Source organism: Benincasa hispida, chromosome 5 (genome assembly GCF_009727055.1).
Source record: "Benincasa hispida cultivar B227 chromosome 5, ASM972705v1, whole genome shotgun sequence".
Taxonomy (NCBI): domain Eukaryota; kingdom Viridiplantae; phylum Streptophyta; class Magnoliopsida; order Cucurbitales; family Cucurbitaceae; genus Benincasa; species Benincasa hispida.
Genome location: NC_052353.1, coordinates 10174663 through 10199294, shown reverse-complemented (window position 1 = coordinate 10199294; position 24632 = coordinate 10174663). Strand labels below are relative to the sequence as shown.

Here is a 24632-nt window from a genome sequence, read left to right as displayed (position 1 = left end):
CTGGAATTTTTTATCCATATACTCTCCACCTCGATCAGATCGAAATGTTTTAATAGTTTTACTTAATAGGTTTTCAACCTCAGCTTTAAACTCCTTGAATTTTTCAAGAGCTTCAGACTTATGCCCCATTAGATATAAGTAACCATACCTCGAATAATCATCTATAAAAGAAATGAAATATTTGTATCCTCCTCGAGCTTTTATGTTAATTGGACCATAGAGATCCGAATGTATTAACTCTAAGAGTTCTTTGGCCCTATAACCTTTTCCATTGAAAGGTTTTGGTTATTTTTTCCTCAAGACATGATTCACATGGTGGTAATGAATCATCTTCTAACTCATTAAGAAGTCCATTATTTACCAAATGCCCGATCCTATCGAGGTTTATGTGACCTAGTCTTAAGTGTCAAAGGTAGGTATTGTTACTTTTAAGAGAAATGTGTTGCCTTTACTTTGAGTTTCAGCAATTTTAAACATCTCATGATTTAAAATTTCTTTTGCTTCGGTTGGTCTTAATACATAAAAGTTATGTTCTAATCTAGCTAAACATATAAGAATACCATTCTTGAAAACGAAAGCTTCATTACTTTTAAAGAAAATAATGTAAGATTGTTCGATTAGATAGGAAATAAAAATTAAATTTCTCTTAATTTTGGGTATAATGTACACATCCTTAAGAAAAATAAATTTATCACCAAAAAATAACTTTATAGCTCCCACTGTATGGGTTGAAATGGTGTGTCCTGTTCCAACCCTAAACGTCATTTCACCTTTTTTTAGCTATGAAATGAACTATTTCCCATAAAGAAGAGTAAACATGGTTGCTCCTGAATCAAGTATCCAGGCAAACTCATCATGTTCAACAAGACATATTTCTAAAACAAGTAAATCAAGTTTACCTTTTTTCTCCTTCTTTTTCTCAGCGAGGTACTTAGGGCAGATCCTTCTTCCAGTTCAAGGAATTGAATATTCATGGAAGCGTGTGAATGCCTTGCATTTAGGAATTCAATTTTTATGCATACAAAAATAGTAAAATAAAATATACATTTGTAGGATAAACATTCAAACAAAACTATAAACATGCTAGAAAAGAGGAAGAAGAGAAGAAATGAAAACTCGCCTTTGTTGATTTTTCTAGCTTTCTTCTTCCACTGTTATCAACGATCTCGAACTTCGCCAATGAAGAAGGACACCACCAACAACATTACCCCCACCAACAACATTACCAACAACATTATCAACGATCTTGGAAGAGTGGTCTCAAGAACTTTTGAGGAGGAAAATAGTAGAGAACTTTTAGAGAGAAGTTAGAGAGAAGGTGGGGGCTTGCATAAAAAACTTCTTACCCTAAATGGACTATAAGGATATATTTGTATGGAGAAAGGTAAACACCTTCTCCAAGAATTTCCCTTTTTGCTAATTAATGAAATAACCCTTAATTAATTAATTGACACATTAATTACATAACCATATATTAAATCCTATTTAATATATATTTATTTAATTATAATACTAACCTCCAATCTTCATTATTTATTAATCAGTTAATTAACCATTAATTAATCTTAAATCATATTTAATATGGAGTTAATTAACATATAAATATCACATATTATATGTGTACATCTCTTTATGAATCCAACTCATATGAACCTAATATTTGAATCTTATTCAAATATATCTCTCTTACATAATTTGGATTATAGATCATATCTATAACTAACCATTATATATTAATCTCATTAATATAAAATTTCTCCATTTGATTTGAACAATTTAAATCGTTCCTCATGACTATCCTTTAGTGAGCTAACAAGGGGACCTTATGGACTTGCAGATTAGAATGTCCAATGATATGAGATTAATTGATTAAACTTCTTTAATCCAATTAATCAATATTCATTAACTACCAATCACTCCACTAAAGACCGATAGCTACACTTTTCGCACTGTTGATTTATTTCTATGTCCATGGATATAACCAATCAACAGAGCGATGACCTTTCACAAATGCTTTGAAGGAAATCAGACATGAAGATTTCCATAAGTAGCAGAATGATCGTTCCAAATTTCATTCGAAATTGAACATAAACAATTACAGTAACAAAACGGAAACTAACAGATCATGCACAATACGAAATTACAGCATGCTCTACAATGAGATCAAGGGATAGAGTATCATACCTTTGAAGACTTATTCTTCAATTTTTCTCAATCACGAACTCCAAGCATCCAAGACAGCAATACACGAATGCTCGAACACAACAATCGCAACACAGTACGATCAACAGTGAACACACAACGAACGACCTTCAAAACCTCTAACTCAGCTGCGTTGAGTGAGGACACCACCACAATGGCTACCTGAGTATTCTTGGTGTGAGAATCTAGAAGTGTGGGCTATATATGGACTTGGTTAGAGGAAGAGACCGAAGGAACAACAATCGTGTAGACGATTTCCCTACGATCGTTTAGCTACGACCAGTTAAGTGAACTATTATATAGTAACACTCCATGATCGTTTAGCCTCTCTATCAGATATCGTTTAGTGAAACGATTCCACTTGATAAAAATTTTTCAATTTCTTTCTGAATTAAGTAACTCTTCTAAATTTAGGAAAACATTTTTTCTTTTATCTCACGGTTACCATAAAACCACCAATAACCTCCCACTCAATTGGTTATTAGAGAAAAAGAGATAATTATCCAATAATTAATATTATTATAAATATATATGATAACTAACTTACCATATTATATTTATAACCTATAGTTTTAATATTTCATCTCATGAAACATATAAATCATAACTTTCTTTCTATTTCATGGTACTTAATATAAATCATATTTACATTAATACTCCACTTGATGTATCTCATACATCACACCGATATATCATATATAATCAAATTTTCTCTTGTCAATTTGAACATTTCAAATCAACTCCAAGAACTAATTCTCAAATTGAATCCATTGAGCTACTAAAGGGACCTTATGGACCTGTAACTTGAAGCTCCAACGGCACGTGAATAACTTACTAAACTCTTTAGTCATGGGATCCACCATCCGTTAATTGTCGGGCACTCCACTAAAGACCAGCAGCTACACTCTCCTTACTATAGATATATTTCATGTCCATATCAACTAATCAACAATGCGATAACTCTTCACAGATCGCTCATAAGTATAGGTGGGCCAATAACTGTTATGCCCCATGTAGTTACATCTAACTCCTTAAGTACCACTGATTTCTCTAATGAACATAAGTCATAGTCCTACTATGATTGAGTCCTCTCTTCCAAAGAGAAGTTGTAGCCACTATGTTCAAGACCCAAAATCATTCCTTAAGGGAGTAATCTATCTACTTACCCCTGCTTCGAGGAATGAATGAATTCCATCTTATGCAACTGAGTTCCCAACTCCCAAATCAAACAAATCCCCAAAATGGTAGGATTGTTGAGTTGGCAATCTGGCCACTCTCACCCATACTAATCAAAGGACCGCCCTCAAAGGCAGGAGTTCCAAAAACACTCAGGATTAAGGTCATGTCACCTATGGTCGTTTAGGTGAGATGTAAGTCTCAAGTATCTGTTGGGGTTGATGCCCTAAAGTGTCGTGTCTTGTAGTTTGTAAACAGTTTGTACGAACACTTGTATTGTATAATATATGATACTTACTTCACATCTTTTTTTTGCCCAATTGTTTGTTTTATTTGCTTTACCACAAACCAATAAACATAAAATCCCTGGTTATCTGTATGTAACTTAAGTATGTATTTCGTGACATACAAGTGGATCATGTCTTGAGTGATAACCAAAATGGTTTGTAGTATATGGATAAAGGAGGGAAACCTTATCGTGGTAACACTACGGATGCGGTCCACTTTGTAGAATGGTCACAAGTGTTGTGACTTATGACATATGGTCTGATCTTGATCATTCGTGTAGGGGACATGCGAGGGGGGGCATCGTATACAAAGAGTTAAGACCTGACCATAAAGTGTTAATGTCTCGTTATATAACGTTGTTCATGACAGAGACTTCACTTCACTAAGATGACCATAGGTAACATCACCTCAATCCTGAGTGAGTTGGGAACTCCTACCATTGAGGGCGGTCCTTTGATTTGTATGGGTGCAAGTGGCCAAGTCGTCGATTCAAACCTACCATTTTGGGGATTCGTCTAATTTAGGAGTTGAGAACTTAACTACAAAAGATGGAATTCACACCTTGCTCAAGGCAAAGGCAAGTAGATAGATAGCTCCCTTAAGGGCTGATTCCAGGGCTTGAACATTGTGGCGCCACATACATTCTCTTGGCCTAAGAGGTGTACACACATAATTGGACTATGTTGTATTGTTCATTAGAGGAATCAGTGGTACTTAAGGAGTGAGATATAACTACAGGGGAAAAAAGGTAAATTGGCCTAGCTGTACTTACAAGCATCTATCAAGGGTCATCGTACTCATGATTGGTTATATCCAATGGACACAGAAATATATCTGTGGTAACAAGAGTTTAGCTGTTGGTCTTTAATGGAATACCTGACAGTTAACATATGGTGGATCTCGTAGTTAAAGAGTTTAGTCAGCTATTCACGTACCGTTGGAGCTTCAAGCCACAAGTCCATTAGGTCCCCTAGGTAGCTTGGATAAAGTCGAGAATCAGTATTTAGGTTAGATTGAAATGTTCAAATTGACAACAGGGAGTTCGATTCTATATGATATAATTGAATTGGTTAATTATATATGATATAATTGGTTAAATGTATACGATACATTATTTTGGAGAAAATTAGATATAAATATGATTTATATCAAATGGAGGAGAAATTACTATAGTAGATATGTGATATCAAACTATAGGGTAAGAATATAATATGATTATATTCATTAATTATTAAATTGGTTAATTATATGATAATTGGCCAAAAACTTCTCTCAATGGTGCTTTAGTGGTAGAATCCGAAATCGGTTATTGTAACCGAAGAATAAAATGAAAATTTGTTTCATTTTGCAAAAAGTTCAATGACCATTCAAGACCTGGATTCAGTACTTGAAAGAACAACCTTTCTCCTATTCTTAAATCGGGTAGGCGTGAACTCCGTCTTGCACCCTATGTCCCCAGCTATCTATTCGGTCTTACCCCTAAAATGGGAGTCTTACTGAGCCGGCACTGTTGAGCCAACCCTCACCTATGCAAATCTAAGGGCAATCCCGAATAAACAGGAGTTCATAGTTAGTTCAGGATTAAGATCGAGTTACCTAGGTCATCTTGGTGAAATAGTCACTCTTAAATAGTAAACAGGGTTATAAAGTAAGAGTGACTTATTTCTTGGTCCTAATCTTATGCAAACTCATTGTATAGGATGTCCTCACTCCTCATGTCATAACATGTACGAATTAGGATCACATCGTATGTAGCACTTTACAAATCTTTGTAACAACTATAGAATAGGCCGCATCCAATGGTGTTACCAGAATAAGGTACCCAACATTATTCATGTACCATAGATCATTTTGACTATTTACTCGAACCTGATCCACTCTTATGTCTCCACATAAAGTTCAAGTATTCATACAATAGTCATGGGTCTTAGTTTATTGGATTTAGACTTTCATACAATATGAAATCAATAATAAGTATATTGATTATAGAAAATGTTTATCATTTTACAAACTGTGAGTTTTAGGACATAAAACCCAACACATAGTGGAGGAGATAGAACGGTTGTCCAAACATATCCCATAGAGATTCCATAATCTCTTTTGATGTTTCCATGGTCTCATGTTTCTTGGACAAGACTTCAGTTAAGTTTACCAAGATGTAGGCACATGCCTTTTTGTTGGCCTTTATCCATCAGTGATAAGCATCCCTCGTAGCTTGGGATGCCTTACGAGAGGGGCAGGAGGATATTCATCTAATAAGATGAACCATAAATCGTCAACAACAAGAATCGTATTCAAGTTGAACTTTCACGTAGAGTAATTTTCGTTGGTTAACTTTTCATTTTTAAACAATATGATAATTGAGGAAGACATTGTTGAAATTAAACAAACAATGACCATATTAAATATTTTTGCCTTAACCCATCACACAAGCAAACAAATTGCAAGGAATCCAATCATATAGCAAAACCAAGCAATCATAGAAACCCTAATAAACTATTGATTTATTTTTTACAACAATGCTTCAAAGGTTTAGAGCAACAACCATAGGAGGGTGATCAGCTGCTTCTCCTCTGAAATGAGACAATTCTCAGCTAACTCTAATGGCAAAATAACTTATATTCCTATAGACATTAGCCATTGTTGTTCGGTCAAGGATTCATTAACTCTTAACTCATCTCCATAAGTGTAACTATCTCACTTTCAAATTCCAGAGGTACGCATCAATAGGTTACCGTTAGGAAAGACAGCTATTGGTAATTAATCTAAGTGACCCTATCCTTTTTAGGAGTTCGCAGTTTCCAAAGCCTATGATCAGACCTTCTGAAGGAATGGTGGCTCTAGGATGACATGCAAGCGGATCATAGAATCTCACGGTGCGACCTAGGGGTAGAGATCGAAGGATATGTTGACACGCGTCCTGCTCCCACTTATTATGGACACTTTTCTCATTCACCTTGTTACTGACCCATGCAAATACTTTTTAAAGGGAGGTCGCACCCAAGGAGACACAAAACCAAGCATGGATCTCACGTGTAATTTAGGGACGTAGGAGCAAAACTTGATATAAATATCTCGTTTTTTAATTTTCTCCCTCTAAAGTGTCCTACCGTATTTCAGGGTTATTTAACTTAGATTGGTTAAGTCAATCTATCTAAGTCTATGCCTATTATAACTCTTTATAATAAAGTCTTTTTTTCTATGTTCTAGGTGAATTAAACTCCTTTAATTAACCTAGTGACATTGCATGCTAACATTAAACTATGATTAATTCAACTGAAGTTCCATATCAGTTCCCAGGTAGGAGGTGTTCTGCAAACGGTCAACTTAAATACCACCAGCCTAGACAGAACCTAACCGGTAGAGTTCCCTTATAATCATAGTAATGTTTTTCCTACTTAGTTCATTAAAGTGATCTTAGGTCTAATTAATTTTAAACAATTTAAAATTAATTAACTATCCTATGATGTTATGTTTGGATATAATTTTTTATTATAGATTGACAGTTTCTAATCATTAATTTTTAAAACTATTTTCAAAGTTTAATGATTAGCCCTATAATCATGCTCTCTATGGTTTAGTTTAATTAACAATCATACTCTAATTAATTAAATAATCCATATTATATGTATTGCATGAAAAAATAACATTTATATTTATACTATGGATGTTTCATGCTTGATGCGTCTTTGATTTTCATAATTTATTAACATAACACGTTATATTAAAGTCAATCATAAAAATCAAACAAGCATGCTCAAGATATTCAATTAAATATAACTTTTATATTTAAACTAAGTAATTTCATGTTTCATGCTTTATTAATTTCATTAATTTAATATAAGAATTAAATAACTCATGCAATTAAATCATCAGGCATAAAACCACACATTATGACTCTTATAATATAACTTATGCATGAACATGCTTAACCTAAGGTGAGATTATATCTAAATGATATCTATAAAGCATTTAAATAGTATATGAACCGGTTAATTGGCCCCTAGGATAAAATAAATAATAAAATTACATTAATTTCATCAAAATCTATCCTATAAAGTCTTCAGTTGCTTCAAAATTGGACCAAAACCGCTTGAACCAGCCGAAAAATGCTCGAACAGTGCCAAAATCGCTCGAATTGGATTAAAACCACTCGAACCAGGCTGGAAAAATGTTGAACTAGCCAAGAACCGGTCAAACCACTCGGACCAGTCAACGAACCAGTCAAGAAGCAGCTGAACCATGCCTCTACACGACTGAACCGGATGTACCGCTTCCACCTAGGGCTAACGTCATGCTGGCATCAACCGGGAATTTTTGTTTTTTTGATTTCTTGTTTCTAACCTTTGTTCTCTATCGTTTTTGGCCAAATTTGGTCCCAATCATCATCCATTTTAATACGATTGTTAGACACAGGGTTACAGAGACTTGATTTACATGAAATTACATAAAAAAGATTTAGGGGCTTTATAAATGATCAAATTAAAACATGTAAATCTAAGGCCAATTAACCTTTAGTTCACAGCAAATTAACATTCATAATGCAACAATCCCACCTTAAACCAATGCAAATTTTAATCGATAATTAAAAATTAAGTTGACTCTAATATCAATTGTAGCGTTTAAAGCCCCATGTAGCGGAAGACATAAAGAATCAAACCTCATTTTTTATTAACAAATAAAATACTCATACATTGACAAATTTTATAGTATTCTAATCAGATAAATCTACTGTAAAATATAGGCTACAGTATGCTGATTTTTTTTCTTAAAATAAACCTATAGAGAATAGGAACTGTGAAATAAACCTACGTTGTGACTTTGGAGGGCTTCACTAATTCTTCTCAGCAATGCACCAAGATCACAATCTCTTCAATCCAAGAAACACCATCACTATGGTTTCACCGGTATTCTCTTAGGATTGAAAATAGAAGACTTGTGGGAGTCTTTTCTTTGAGGAAAAAAACTCCTTTAAAAAAAGAAAAAAGAAAAAAGAAAAACCACTTAGACAATGAAAAACTTAGAGCTGATTCCTTTTTAGACCCACCCCTTAACAAGAATAATGAAGGAAGAATAAAAAAATTAAAAAAAAAAAAAAAAAAAACTTCCTTCAACGTGTGGCATTTGGTTAGGGGAAGAGAGAATACCAAGTTCAGCCTTCCACATGTGAGAGACCAGTTACTTTAACTAATCATTAATTTAATTTAAATAAATTAAATTGATTTGATTAGATTAATTAAAACAATTAATCAATTAATTATTTACATCAATATTTAATTCATTATTTCATTTAAATATGATTTAAATGAACATCTCCCACATAACCCATAGTTTTGATTTAATTTATTAAACTAAATTAAATTAAATTAAATAATTAATTAATCATTAAATTAAATATNTATTTAATTTAATCCTATAATTGAATCACATTCAATTATCTTTCTCTCATATCTTATAGTTTTAATGTGCATCTAATGCACAATAATTTTAACCTATAGTTTTAATATGAACTCGGTTCATATTAAAATTAATATTTGAACTCCTTCGAATATTTAATTCTCTCTTAAATTAATTTTTGAATCAAATTCAAAATAGATTTATATTAGATAGTTTAATGAAAATATAAACTTTATATTATAATGTAACTCCAACGGTATGAGATTAAATGATTAAACAGTTAATCAATATTTCCACAACTGCATCCTTGTCACTATAGATATGTTTGTCCTTCACGAGTGTTTGTAACGGCAGTTGGATCAAATTACCGTTTTACCTCTAGGTTACCTTTACATACTTATTTAATAGTTATTTACAGGCTAGTGAGAGAGTAAGGACCTTTGTTCAAGACTAGATGAAACCATCTAATGGAACACTCATCTATTTAAGAATGAGTGAATTCTATCAAGGAATTGGATCATTGCATTTGTATCAAATACAAAGTGGGTTGTATGATGTAGTTTATTGGATTAAGGTTATTTAGGCAAGATAAATACAAGATAAACAATAACTATTTATTGTAATAAACATTAATAATACTTTATTAATGATATGTCAAATGTTACATTTACTATCTACGAGTTTTAGGGCATGAAACCAAACAAAAAGTGGTCATATATATATACCCTCTAATTACTCCTTAATTCTCCAATGTGGGATAAGTGATAAGTGTAACTCCCATGTTCTTTTGTGGGCCTTGGGCCTAAGGTATATGTGGGTCATTCCTAACAATAAAAGACTTACATTAGCTAGATAAGTAATGGTCATTGGTATATAAGAGAAGGTGACTATCTTCAAATGTATGAGGCCTTTTAGGTGAAACCAAAAGTAAAGTCATAACGGTTTATGCTCAAAGTGGACAATATCATACCACTGTGAAGATATCTGGAGGTCTATTGTCCCTAACAAATGATATCAGAGCAACCTTGGGTGTTGAACAAAGAAGTGTAAACATCAAAAGGTGCAGTCATGGTGGTTTCAATTGATTGAGCGTTCAAAAAATTAGTGAAATATTTTTCAAAAAGTCATTTGCAATTAAGTAGAAAGGTGAACCTCAGTCTCATCATTGGGCCCAATGTTTGACCTAAGCCCAACTCAAGGTCAACAATTGACCAGCTTGGTCTAATCTGACTATTTCATAAATTGAATTGGATATGAATCTATTTTTTCTAAATTTGGTCGGCACATGGCCAGCCAATTTGGGTCGTATTTGGATTAGCCTATCAGACTGAACCAAAAGTTTAATCTAATGTAACATATATTTTTATATATAATTATTAATACTAATTTATAAAGAGTAATAACTTTATAACTACCAGAAAAAAAATCAATTCAACAACCAAGTAATTTTCATTTGCACATGCATAGGTAAGGAAATTACCAATAAAAGAAAATTAATGAAATTGAGTTGCAAACAATAAAAAAGTAAGAAATAAGAAATGGATTAAATGTGTGTTAATAGGGTGGGTGGGAGTTGAGAAATGAAAAATCATGGAATAATCACTATTTTTTATCCCACATTGGAAAATTTGAAATATGAGAAAGGTTCCAAACTCTATAAATAAGCTTTTAAGATTATTTTTAAATTTAAAATAAAATAAAATAGAAAATAATAGATTTATTCAAAGGGTCAATTCAAGCCCAATCCAAATGATCATTCCAAACCAGTCCAATTTTGGCCCATCCAATAAAGTCTATGGAATGGATTATGGGCTTTTGTCTAAGAGGTTGGGCCAGCCTGAACCCAACTCAAATAGTGCTTTGAAGCTTGTAGGGCTTGGGCTTAGGCCTTTGGTTAATGCTTTGGGTTGGCCTGGCTTGGCCCCAATGACGAGGCAGAGATGAACTAACTTCATGACTTAGTTTCAATAGAAATTGAATAATATAACAAAGTTTTGGGTTTTGTTTGGATATTTGGGAAAATATGGTAATTTAAAAATGAGATATTTTCTCCATAAATTTAATATTTATTTTAATAAACTTCCCATTTTTAGTTATTAAATTAATGAATAATTATTAGTAAATTATTTAGATTAAGATTATAATCATATGAGCCAGTTAACAATTAAATAATCATATATTATAAAAACATATAAAATGAAGAAACATTTTCATAGTTAAAAAAAAAAAAGTGTCAAGCTATTTACAAAAATAGTAAAAAAAAAAAAATTACGATAGACTTCCATCACCATCTAAGATTAAATTTTACTATTTTATTATGTAAATAGGTTTCTTTATTTTTTTATTTTTGAAAATTACCTTAAAAATGAATCTTATATATTAAAAACATATTTTATCCAAATTATTAAAAATATATATATATATCTATTTTGAATTTGTTAAAATTAAAATACACGTGCAAACGTGGTAAAACACTATTAGAATAAAAAAGTACTTCCATGTTTTCTAAGAAACTCCTTGACTAATATTTCAAATATGTAGGCATTTTTTACGATGATCATTGTAATCTAGCCATTTGCTATGGAATAAAACGGCTTTTGTGCATAATATAATCCTACAAATTATAATTAGATCCACTCTTAGTTAAGTCAAAGTCTAAAAAGAGTCTCTAACTCAACTCGATCCAACTATGAACATTTGAAACTTAAAAGACATTCGGGAAAAATAAATGATTTTAGTCAAATGGTATTCCTTCGAATGAGTAGATATGGGGAAAAAAGAAAGAATTCAGAATGTCCATTTCCCTCCATTCATTGTGACATATCAAATGTTCCTATGGTATATGTTTCTTAATGAACACTCAAACAATCAAAGTAGAATCTCACTCTCTATTAAAAGTCAAAAAGAAAGGGTATGTTTTGAGATGTTGAAAATGGTCCAAGATTCAGAGAAGGTGATAGCCAAAGCACACTACACAAAAGAAAGCTCTATTTAAAATTCACACAAACCCCACTTCTCCTTAACTCCTTTTTCTCTCTAGTCAAAAAGTACTTTTTGACCCTCCCACCTTTGCTTTCATGCTCATAAATCACTTTCATTCTTTACACCCCACCAATTATTCTCCCTTAATACTTCATTAACAAACCCGTTGAATAGTTAATCCAATCAAAATTCCTTCTAAAAGAAATAATGTCATTTGATTCTCTTAGTTTCTAACACACTCAGATGTCATTTGAGCTCTATTCGATTTGGTAATAAATTATTATTATTATATAAATTGAAGTAGGCTTTAAAGTTTAGCCTTATTGTGTGTATTGGCTGAATATATTCTCTTCTCTAATGCCATACATGAAAAGGAAATTTTCTAAGGTCCACAAAATGGCCTTTGAGATGCATTATGAAATAGAAGAATTTTACATGAAGTTCCTTTACAACTAAGTCATAAGGTTCTCTTTACATTATCATTATTGTTTGTATATTTCTTTGAAAAATAGTTCTTTTGACAATTTTGAGAGCTTTTGGTATACCTTCAACTACTCAAATATTTTTATTCCTTTTAAGATGGGATGGATGAAAGAACATAACATAGTTAGAATCTCTTATGACTACTTTCCTTCTTTATCTTTTTTTTTTTAATTTTTTTTTCGATGTAGAACAATAGTTAAATTCTGACAATTTGAATATAGTTCAGTAGATAAGACACTAATTAATTACTATCGTAGAGGCCAATAGTCAAATTTTCAAGTGCAATTGTTGATTTTGGTCGAATTTTGATTTTTTTTTTTGTGCGCATTTATAAATTGAGCTTATAAATAAAGTTTTGTAATTGAAAAGGTTTCTAATAACGGTCTAAATTTTCAATATTAGACAAAATTATGTCTAATAGGCTTTTGCCATCATTTTCATCCATGTAAAACTTACATAGCAAACTATTTATTTGTTTGGATCATTTAGCACATTAATTATTTTGATTAAACATTAGGTAAATGATAGATTTAAGCATGGTAGCATGGAAGTGCTAAACTTATGGAGTTAGAAAGTTTACTTTTAAAAATTAGGCTTATTTTCTTACTATTTTTATCACAGTTTTCATATTTTATAATTAAATATTTGAATATTATAAAAATAAAACTAAACATTTGAATTCTTAGTCGAAATTAAAAAAAAAAAAACATGTTTTTAAAAACTCTATATTTTTTTAGTTTTCAAATCTTTTTGTTTAATTTTAAAAACACTCTTAAAAAGTAGATAACAAAATAAAGAATTCAATATGTAGATTCTCAAAAAAAGTAATAATAATAAATGTAGAAGTAGAATTTTTAAGCTTAATTTAAAAAAACAAAAAATAAACAATCAAATGATTATCAAATGAAGCTTTAGAGATATTTTAATTTGGAGATCATTCTTGAAGAAGGAACAAGTTGTAATTTGACCATTTTTTAATAAAAAAAACTATAATAGAAATTAGAAAAGAAGAAATTACATAAAAAATACTCTTTGAATTTTGGAAAGAGTTTTAGAGGTAAATTTCAATTATTTTCCTTGACTTGGAAAAATTCATTTTTACACATAAATATTGAATTTTGTTTTATAAAAAATACCCTCGAATAATTTCTAATAAAATAAGATAAAAATTAATACGACTGGTGTAAAAATGAAAGACATGCGTAATATCATTTACAACATCATTCATGTAAATTGACATAGTAACTGATTATGTAAAAATTAATTATGCAAAAAATTTCTGCGATATGAAAAAAAAAATGATGTAATAACCAAAACAATTCCAAAGTTCACGAGCATAATCGAAAAAATAAATAAATAAATAAATAAAAAAGAAAAAAGTTGTTAGTTGATAATTAAATAGACACATAGACAAGACAATGTTTGGGGCTTTTTGATACAAACACTGAAATTGCTTTACCAACTTTGACGGCCGAAATGACTGAGCAAATAACCAATTTTAGTGCTTCTTTTATGTATGCTATTCATGAATGAATCACTCTCTCTTCTTTCTTTGTAAAAAAAGTTGAAACTTGGAAGAACTCTCCCATGAAAATCCCTCCCTTTCAGTCTCAAACTAAGCTTCAACCATACCATAAAGCATTCATTACTTTAATAAATTCCCCCACCAGCATCATCACCCTTAGTCAACAAACTGTTTTTCCCAAAAGCAACTCACAGAAAAAGAAAGATAAAGATAATGAAGAACAACCAACGAGAAAGAAAGAAAAAGATAGAGATACCCAACATTACCCATTTTCATTTACATTATCCTCTGCTTCCCCCCCTTTTCTTTCTTCCTTCTAACCCATTAATCTTTTTGTTCTGATTGTTTGTTTTTTCATCAGTTTTTCAGGTCTGTGCAATTGGAGTGCGATCTTCAGGTAATATTGTGCTTGTTTCTAACATATTCCTTCTAAACACTTGTTTCTGTTGTCTCCGTCCCCCAACTGTTTGATAAAATGCCACACCGAACAGTTTCGTGGATTCCGGGGAAGCATTTGATCTGTGTTGTACTAATTAGTTAGAAATCACCTGTTTCTCTGGAATTCTCTCCTGTTTCATTGGAGGGTTGATTGTAATTTGTAATAGTCGATTAATTTTCCTAGAACATTGATGGGGTCAGGGTCTTATAGCAGCCCTAAAACTTGGATACCATATATGAGCAACAAAGATTGCTCTCAAGGTTTCTGTAGTGTATATTGTCCTCAGTGGTGCTATATCATGTTTTCACCTCCACCACCCTTGGAGTTTCCAGATGATAATTCAGGCCCAAAATTTTCACCTCTTATTATTGCAATTATTGGAATTCTGGCCAGTGCTTTCCTTCTTATAAGCTATTACACTATCATTTCAAAGTACTGTGGCAACACAAATCGCTTATCTGGAACTGGAAATCATGACCCAAGTGAGGAATATGAAGATAATCACAACCCAACACTTCATGAGCCATGGCATATTGCCACAGCTGGCTTGGATGAAGCACTTATCAAGTCCATTACGGTTTGCAAGTACAAGAGAGGAGATGGGTTGGTTGAAGGCTCTGATTGCTCTGTTTGCCTTAGTGAGTTTCAAGAAGATGAGAGCCTTAGGTTGTTGCCTAAATGCAGCCATGCTTTTCATCTTCAATGCATTGATACTTGGCTTAAATCACACTCCAATTGTCCGTTATGTCGTGCTAATATCGTTTCTATCAATGCCACTTCTCCAATTCAACTCCCTCCAAGAGCTGCACATCCCATAACTAATGAGACCATGCCAGAGACTTCTCAGGCAAATGACCATGAGGCTGCTTCACAGGATTCTGGACGAAGTTTCAGGAATGAAGATGCAATGCAAGGAAGTAATTGTGCGAAAAGCTCAATTCGCGCTTTAAGTGACCTTGGAAATCTGGAGAAAAGAGATACTATCATTGAGCTTAGAGATGGAAGATTGCAGCAAATTAGAAGGTCAATTTCAATGGATCATTGCAGCCAAAACCATACTATTATCGCGGATGTTCTACGTTTAAATGAACATGAGTTTGGAGATATTGATGAAGCAGGAAGTTCAGGTGATGTTGGATCATCTAAACATTCATTGGGAGAAGACGGCAGGTCAAGTCATAGAAACAGAATCTTGCAGTGTGTGATGAGTCCTGTTTCAATGAAGAGATCATTTTCAAGTGGAAGATTTTCTTTCTCCAAGCATGGAAGAGAACACAGGGGAATTGCCCCTGTCTGAAATTTTACAACAAAGAATCAGAATGATTTGCAGTTTTGATGAGGAACACCACACCAGAGGATTTTAAGAAATGAACATACACCATGTGAGTTGTTTAGCTGCTTTCAATGATTTCCCTTTATGGTTATTTATGGGTTTTAGTGAAAGAAAAGATCATCCCTGGCTTTTTCTTTATCATTCAACTGTCACAAGTATGTCTGATGCACCGATATTTTTCTTCTTCCATCAATTATTTGACTGCCTTTGCATTGCTTCTATGGAGATTATTACAAGATCTTTCTCTCTCTTTCTCTGTCTCCCAACTTGTGAAGTAAATTATAATTGACTTGAGGGATAATATTGGTAGAGAAGAAGACAGGAGAATTAATTAAAATACAGAAGGATGTGTATAAAGAAACAAAACAGGAAAGGGTGATGATGAGAAGAAAATAGGAATAATAAAAACAAAATTGTGCATCGAATGGCACAATTTAAATAAACCCTTTTAGCTGCAGCTTTTTCTCTGTTCAATGCTAAAAAGTATATATGCATGTCATTTCTTTTTCCCAATAATTGTATCACACTGTGGCCATATGAGAGGGAAAGGGATTGCTCTCTCATGATTCTCATCATCATCTTCAAGATTTCTTTCTACATGAATAATACACCTAGTTTGTTCTCAATTTTTTTTAACTGTTTAAATATGTTTTGGAAGCAGTTAGGCATTCAAAAAATTTAGAGTCATCGTTGAGATTTTTAAAATTATTATCAACTAGGGGTGAGCATAAATGGATCCAAACCCGATCCGACTGAACTGACATTAGTCGGTCGGTTTTATGCCATTGTTGGTTGGTGTCGATTTTTGGTTGTAAAAAAATAGTCGGCCCGTCCAAATTCGTTTTTCCTAAACTTTGACAGACCGATGGATACCCCTATAGTTCAAACATAATTCAACCAGGTAGTATCAACCAAGGCAACAAAGTTGTGATATGAAGATACTAGTATGGAACCCAGCTATATACGTGAGACTAGAAGGCTTGTCACTTCAAGCCTTCAAGGTAGTAGATAGCCTGACTCAAATAAGATAAGGGAGTTAGCTAAGTTTAGGTCTCAATCTCAACAAAACTCAAAAGCTTGATAAAATATCAGGTTACAGTTATTCATAAGTAGTAACATATTAGACATTGGAAGTGACCAGTGTATGAAAAGTACATCTAGTAGTATGATGTAGCCTAATAATTAGATGACTTAGTTTTTTTTTTTCTTTTTTTTTTATCTGTGAGTGTGTGCATCAACTTATGTGCATCTAGACTAATCTTACGGGACAATTCATCTGATCTTACAACGTTTGGGTGTAAAATAAACTCGTAGATCATACATCCTAAGTAGGTGGCCACCATGGATGTAACTCACGATCTCTTAGCCCTTTGGCGTGTGACATTTGCACCCTAAGTTGTTTCCAATTACAAATAGTGAATTAGGAAGGACTATTGTATTGTTCATATAACACAATTTAAATATACATTGTTACACTTTATTAATGATATATGAATAAAAGTATACATTCTAGAACAATTGAATAAGGAGTGTGATTGCAAGCATCTTAAATTACCATATTCACATTTTACCCTCATTTGTTTCATTGTTATTATGAACAAATCCCTCCTTTTCAATTGCGTTAATTACTTTGGACATTGACTTTTTACCTTCAATTCCCAAAAAGAAATCAATTCAATATTTAGGTTTGTGGGTCACTAAGAACATAAACAAAATTACCCAAAAAAAAAAAGAAAACCCTAACTAACTTTGGAGGTGAAAAGTTGTATGAAAAAGGAAGAGAGGGAGTGGAAATGAAATGCATTGGAAGAAAGAGATGAATCCAAGCCAATCCCTTTGACAACTTTTTCTTATCATCTGTCCCTCTCTTCCTTTTCTGTGGTCTCAAGAAAAAAAGAAACTAAAGCATACAAAGACAAACCTTTGATAGCTACAAAACAATAATCAACTTACATAAAAACACATTCATTTACAAATTGCATCAAACCAAGCCACATACACACACATAGAGAACTTGGCATTTTAATGGTTTGGTTGATTCCATTTTTCAAACTTCTTAGCTTTTTTTCTTTTTTCTTTTTTTTGAATTGTTTACATTTTAACATAAAACAGCTTCTTCCTCAATTATTCTCACCATATGATGTGCTGCTGCTGCTATGTCATCTACTGATCTCAATTGGCATCCTTCTTCAACCTGCATTATCATTAGATTATTTAATTGCCCATTTCATCAAAATGTCATAAGTCATATATTATGAGTTGAAATTTCATTCTCATCCTAAACTGTAAGTTTATTCTATTTTGGAAAAGACAACTTTCAGGAAGTATACTAACATTTTGAAAGTTCAAGGACCAAAGCTGTTAAAATGCAGGAACTAAAATGGTTGTTTATAGACATGACACCATAGAAGTTGAAGGACTATAACTCGCATTTTAGTTTCTGAACTGTTAAAGACCGTGAACTTTTATGCTTTTATTTTGAATAAAGGTCGTGACTATCAGTAAATACACTAACATACTTAAAGTTTCGTATCTCACACACATTTTGAAAAGTACCGTTGAAAGACCAGAATTTTTTAGTGGATAGTAGGTGACAAAATAATAGCACAGGAACTAAAACACGGGTGAAAGTTTAGGTAGGAAAAATACCTTGAGGCTAATGGAGTAAAGAACCAATGGATGGAAATCAGTAAGATTGAGATGAAGAATAGTGAGACGAAGAGCTTGCAAGCCAGCAATGAGCTTCAAGAGTTGTCTGTGGCTTCTTGTTGAGAGGATTCTAAGGTTTGCATGAGTTTCAATCAAAGTAACTTCAATATCAGCTGAAGAAGCCTTGGATTTTGATGTGTATTTGGTTGAGTATTGAGAACAATAGTTATTTTGATCTGAATTATGCATCAACAAACTTACAAATGAAAACAACTTATTGTTATTATTTTCATTCATTCTCAATCTCATCCTTAAATCTTCATTAATCTCTTGTTCTTGATGATGATCTACTTCTTGTTGTAAGATTTTTAGCTTCTTGGCTTCTAAAGTTGATAGAAGATGCTCCAATTCCTTCACAAACTCAACTGCACCACCTACTATGGATGCTTGGTCACCCTTCATAATGTTAAACACATAAAACTATTATAATAACTAGTGAAATAATGCTTTTCAAAAAAAAAAAAAATGTACTTTCAATTTTAGTTTGGTTAAAATTTCATCTTAGTCCTATATTTTGGAGTTTGTTCAATCTTAGTCTTTGTACTTTCAATAAATCTTAAATTTACTGGCTCAAGATTAATTTGTATCGAAATTCGTTAAATAGTAATGGTAACTTTTAGGTAAGAAAGTAGAATATTTGAATATATATTTTTTAAATTTTATTGAAAATGCTAATTTATAGTAAAAATATTTTTAAAAAATATTAAGACACTAAGTTAAAGATTAATAGGTTTGTGAACATTTAATTTTGTTTCTAACGTGGTCGGCTTAATATTCAATTGCATGCTAGAAACTTTTTTCTAAAGATTAGACTGACACAATTCTAAAAAGTTCAAAATCAATTTTTTTTCTTTATATTATTATTTAATTTTTATTCAAGAGGTTAAAATAATGATAATAAAAAATATACTATGTATAGAAGGAAATAGCATCTAGGCATTGGAAACTATCATGATTTTAGGACTTATACAAACTCTGATTCCTATGGAATCTGTCAATTCCAAGCACCCTACTTTTCTCTATTGATTTTTTTGGCATTTTGTTTTTTATATAAACCAAGGTGATCATTATTTAATTAAATGCTCTATTATTATATAGTACCCTTAATTAAGTTCTTACTAAGGCCATGCAATAATGACTAGGGTTAGAAGGAGATGCCTTTTTTTTTTTTTTTTTTTTTTTTTTTTGCAGAAATTAAGATTTTTTTTTTTCTTTTTGGTTTTATTTTGGTAATAGTGATGGGTCTAGGCTACTTTCAAAAGGGTGGAAAAAAAATCAAACCTTTCACAAAAATGAATAATTCAACTTTAAAATAAATCATAATAATTGAATTCTATTTTTAGATTAAATAATTAACGAAAATATGAGCAAAAGAAGTAACTTGAAAAATTAGAATGGGGTTATGAATTTAATGATATAATTATGAAATTTTAATTCAAATCTCATGCATTAATTAACAAAGAGTTATATTTAAAAAAAATGAAAGAGACAAGTAGAAGAAAACAAACCCTTTGAACATAGGATTCGGGCATGAGTGAACGTAAGACTGAAAGATGTTCATTCATTTGTTTACGACGGTTCCTTTCAACAGCAATGTGTGTCATTCTTTGTGTTTCAGCTTCTTCTCTGTTCTTGCAAACCTTTGCTTTTCTCTTCCTCTTCTTCTTCCCTTGCTGCGCCGGTGTCGTTGGGTTGCATTGGGCCTCGCTCGGTCGGCGTTTTCGAGAATTGGGTTTCGAGCACTTGTCGCCGGAGAGTAAAGTATTATTCTCCGACGAGTCACGGAGGGCGTCCGGTGTTGCGGAGATCGTGTCGTAGATGATGAAGTTGAACAAGTCATTGGAAGAAAGAGCATCAAGACTCATTTTTTTTCCTTCCTTTCTTGAGGACTTTAGCTTTTGCCTTTGGTTTTGTAGAGAGAAAGAGATGAATGGGAAGAAGAAATTTGTAAAATTGTTAAAAGGGTAATGTAAAAGGAAAGAAGTATATAAGGTTGCACGTGAGAGGGGCAGAATTGAATTGCTCTATCTATCTATCTATCCCTCTGATTTTTATTTTTATTTTTATTTTTTACATTTTTTTCATATAAAAAAAGAATTTTTTTTTTAATAAAAAAAAAACCCTTTTACTTGATATATAGTATTTTCTAGTCCTTGAGATCATCATAGAAAGTGCCAAAACATTGGGGCAGTTTGTACAGAAGAGAGAGAGAGATAGAAATGTGTGAGGGGACCAAATGATCCATATAGAAATATGTATAGGGACAATTTAGTAAAAGTTGTGTTTTAGATGGTCTTAATTTCATTACCAAATCTTAATTGACATCTATACTTATCATTTGTTAGTTGTCGGGTGATTTAAATTTTCATACCTCATTTGTTCTACTTAATCGTGAAAATAAAGAAGTGTTTTTTTCGTTCGTTTTGTGTTCAACCGTTGCATAGATAGGAAATTGAATTATCAATAGCGGAGTCATGAGTGGATATCAAGTATTTTGTTTGGATGATTTAGAAGAAAATCCAAATCATATATCAGTTATAAATTAAATGTTTTGTTTGGGATTATTGAAGCTTTTGTAAAATTAGTTGTAGTATGAAGTGTATTAGTGTTTGGTAAATTTCAATTATAATCATGAACAAATTGGTTGCAGGTGTTTGGTAAATAAATAATAAATTACTGTTTTTAAGATATAATAACTAAAATAGACTTGATATTATTTTTTTTTAATTTATAATTACTAAATAATTTTTTTAAATAGATATATAAAATAAATCTTAATTTTAAATAATCAAATTAAAACTTAAATTTTATAAAAATTGCATCTAGTTTTAGGAGAATCTAAAAGCTAGTTCAACTGATATTAGAAAGGGTATGAAATATGTCTGTAATTTAGAAATGATTTTAGTGGATTTAATCATAATTTATTTTACCAAACACAAAAAGCAGTTAGGATTTTTTTATAATCACTCCTACTTGTCTCAAAATCAATCCCAAATGCAATTTAAATATCACACTTTTAGTTCCTGAACTTTCATAAAGTTGACGGTTTAGTCTCTAAACGTTAATCTGTAATGATTTAATCTTTGTACATTTCCAATAATTTAATCCTTCAATTTTACAAGGTAACAATTTAGTCCACAAATTTAATTTGAAACAATTTAACCTATATACTTTCAAATTTGTAACAACATAGTTCTTATCGTGAAAAACCTCATCAAACATAATTCTCAATTTTGATTATGTAAAAGCGTAGTCTTAATTATAATCTTATTAGCATTAATTAGCTAATACTTGTTAAAGTTCAGAAACTATATTATTATAAATTCAAAAAATATATGACTAAATCGTTGCCACGACCAAAACAAATTTTGGAACTTTAACTTAAAAAAAAAATAGAGAGGATTGGAATATACATCATATGATATGATGATACAATGTATATTCATTAAATGATGAGCAGAGAGAATAAGAATATTAAAAAAAAAAAAAAAAAAAAAAAAAACCAATTTAGGGTATAGAGAAAAAAGAAAAAATACATATATTTGAAGAAGAACAAAGTGTGGTCCAATGTGTCAGCCCTAATCCATGTGACCATCAGCTTCGGAAAAAGTACAATCTTTCAGCTCACTCCCATATATAAATATAATATTATAAGGAAGGATTTTCAAAAATAAAAAGAAATAAAGAAATTTATTTACACAAAATAACAAAATTTTAATCGAGTATTTATTAGTGATAAAAATTAATAGAAATCTATCGATATCTATTAATATTTTTTTTGTTATTTTTGTGAATAGTTTAATATTTTTTCTATCTTTGAAAAATTTTCTATTATAATTAATTCTAATTTTATTCGTTTCCTATTTAATATGTGGGCCTTACCTTTGCCATTTAAAAATAAATCAAATTTTATAGTTTGTCTAAGAAAAAAATAATAAAATACAAAATACAAAAACTGGTGTGGAAAAACAAAAGTAAATGACACAAAGACATGAAAGAATGAGCTGTAGATTTGTAATATAGTGTACAAAATTTTGAAATTAAAATAAAATGGGAGAATTTTCTTATAAAAAAAATAAGAGGTTGACAAGTGGTCGGAATTGCAATGTTGCATGTTATGGGAAATGGGTCCATCAGTTTCTATTCTAATATTTTCAACATTTTTTTCTCTATATTTCTCATTTCTATTCCTTTTGTTTTCTCTTTTCTTCCTGTTTTTTTTTTCTTTTTTTAATATGACAATTAGGTATGGAAATTTAAAACTTAACTTTGATCCGTCACGTCATTTCTCAAATTAATATCAAAATTAGAGACTAATTAAGAGTCGATATGTACCCCAAATTTAAATAAAATACCAAAGTTGGAGGTCTTGATGAACAACGTGTTTTCGTTGTGGTTTTTAACAAGAAGAATGATGATAGATTTTAACTGTTTGTTTGTAAAAATAGCAAATCAACATTTCATTGGTAAAAATGGCAAAACGAATTAAAAATAAAATAATAAATGAATTTGTAAAATCTAAACTACCCTCAGTGTTACAAATAAGATTGCAATTGACATATTAAGAAATATTCGTAATTACATTGTCATTAAAACAAACATCTAGAGACTATCGGTTGGCCATGCTCTGAGTACCACACCAACCTCTTCTCCAACCAATTTGGAATTCTACCTTTATCCCTTGCTTCGTCAGGCGTGGCTCCCTCTCCTCTCACCAATACTTCATCATCAGCTTCGACTTCGACTTCGACTTCTTCTCCACCAGCATCATTTATTGCTCCTTCGGAGCCACTAGTGATCACTCCAATTCCATCTTCTATCTCAACTCCTCCAACACAGGCTTCATTGCCGACCTCAATTCCTAACAATGGCGTTGTCGTGAATAGAATCGAATATATCATCACAGCCATAATTTTCTCCACCCTACTACTTTAATGTGATTGGTCCATCTTCATTCTTTACTCTAAATTTTTTGAACTAATTAAAAAAAATGATATTTGGTTGTAAGTCTTTCAAACTAATTAAAAAATCAAAATGTAAAAACATAAAATAATTTGGAAAAAAAGATTAAAAAATAAAAACAAATAAATAAAATGATATTTGAAAAAAAATGGTTTAGTTTTGATATTTGAAAATAATAATAATAATAATATGATTTTATGATTTAAAACAGGGGAGATATTTTAGGAGAAAATAAAGATATAGGATAAAAGAAACGTGCAAAAGAAAAAATTAGTTACGTTGTAATTTGGATGAGAGTTTTATGGTCATAAAAGGTCTTTTGAAAGTTTTTGGCGTACTTCTATGAGATATTTATGACACCTACAAATACACTGTAATTAGTCTCCAAACTACGCCCAACAAATACACTATAATTGAAAATCAATTAACCAAACCATCAAAATCGCTTTTGAACTTATCCAAAATTCTGTAACAATACTCTTTCTTGTTCTAGACCTAAAATACAGTTTAGAAAGTGTATAAAAACTTTATCTAAATAATTGCATTCATGAAGAAAGAAACTAATTTAGATTAGAGTATGAAAATCTCAATTAAAAAACGTCAATTGAAATTACTAACCAATTATGATATGCTGTTGATGTCAATCGTGGAGATCTCATGAACAGAAGAGAAACAAACAATATTTAACGATGGTATTCCTTAATCGAATCTGTCAAGGTGTGGATTTAAGATCCCCAAGGCAAAAAATTGGTTAATACCAACACCATTTATATGTTTGGGCTACCTTTATACAATGACTCGATAGAAATCACTTTGGAAAGAAAGACTTTGTAACTCTTCGTCGATGGTTGATTAAGTCAAGCCTTTCATCTATGTACGGATTTTATCAATTAAGTCAAGCCTCCAAAGTAATCTTGTCGTCGATTGAGAACAAAAAATAAAATTAGCAAAAGAAGATGAAAATTGAAAAAAAAAATGTATTCAAAGCAACAAAAACTTCAATAAATTGGAAGTCAGGATAGTGATTATTTTCATCCCACTTACCACTGAACAAAACTTTAATCATTGAATAGCCATGAAGAGAGAGAGTCTTCAGTACAGAAGATGAAAAAAGCTAGGAATATTTTATGTTTGAA

General features: G+C 31.3%; 2 protein-coding genes across 2 annotated transcripts; one reads left to right on the top strand and one right to left on the bottom strand.

Moving 5' to 3' along the window:
- Positions 1–13937: 13937 nt before the first annotated feature.
- LOC120077748 (E3 ubiquitin-protein ligase Os04g0590900-like) lies at positions 13938–16075 on the top strand. The gene has a single exon (XM_039031740.1). The coding sequence runs from the start codon at positions 14683–14685 to the stop codon at positions 15787–15789; it is 1107 nt and encodes a 368-aa protein (XP_038887668.1). The 5' UTR covers positions 13938–14682; the 3' UTR covers positions 15790–16075.
- Positions 16076–17626: 1551 nt separating this feature from the next.
- On the bottom strand, positions 17627–20552 carry LOC120077749 (transcription factor bHLH71-like). Its single transcript, XM_039031741.1, has 3 exons — positions 20043–20552; positions 18475–18930; positions 17627–18019 (listed from the first exon to the last, which is right to left on the bottom strand). Exons 1-3 carry the CDS (start codon positions 20397–20399, stop codon positions 17924–17926), a joined length of 909 nt encoding a protein of 302 aa, XP_038887669.1. The 5' UTR covers positions 20400–20552; the 3' UTR covers positions 17627–17923.
- Positions 20553–24632: the final 4080 nt, after the last annotated feature.

Excerpts from the sequence above, each read along its gene's own strand:
- LOC120077749 (XM_039031741.1), bottom strand. The coding sequence starts at position 20,399 with ATGAGTCTTGATGCTCTTTCTTCCAATGACTTGTTCAACTTCATCATC. Across the intron at positions 18,931-20,042 it reads CCGAATCCTATGTTCAAAGG|GGTGACCAAGCATCCATAGT; the intron begins GTTTGTTTTCTT and ends AACATTATGAAG. Across the intron at positions 18,020-18,474 it reads TTTACTCCATTAGCCTCAAG|GTTGAAGAAGGATGCCAATT; the intron begins GTATTTTTCCTA and ends ATGATAATGCAG.
- LOC120077748 (XM_039031740.1), top strand. The coding sequence starts at position 14,683 with ATGGGGTCAGGGTCTTATAGCAGCCCTAAAACTTGGATACCATATATG.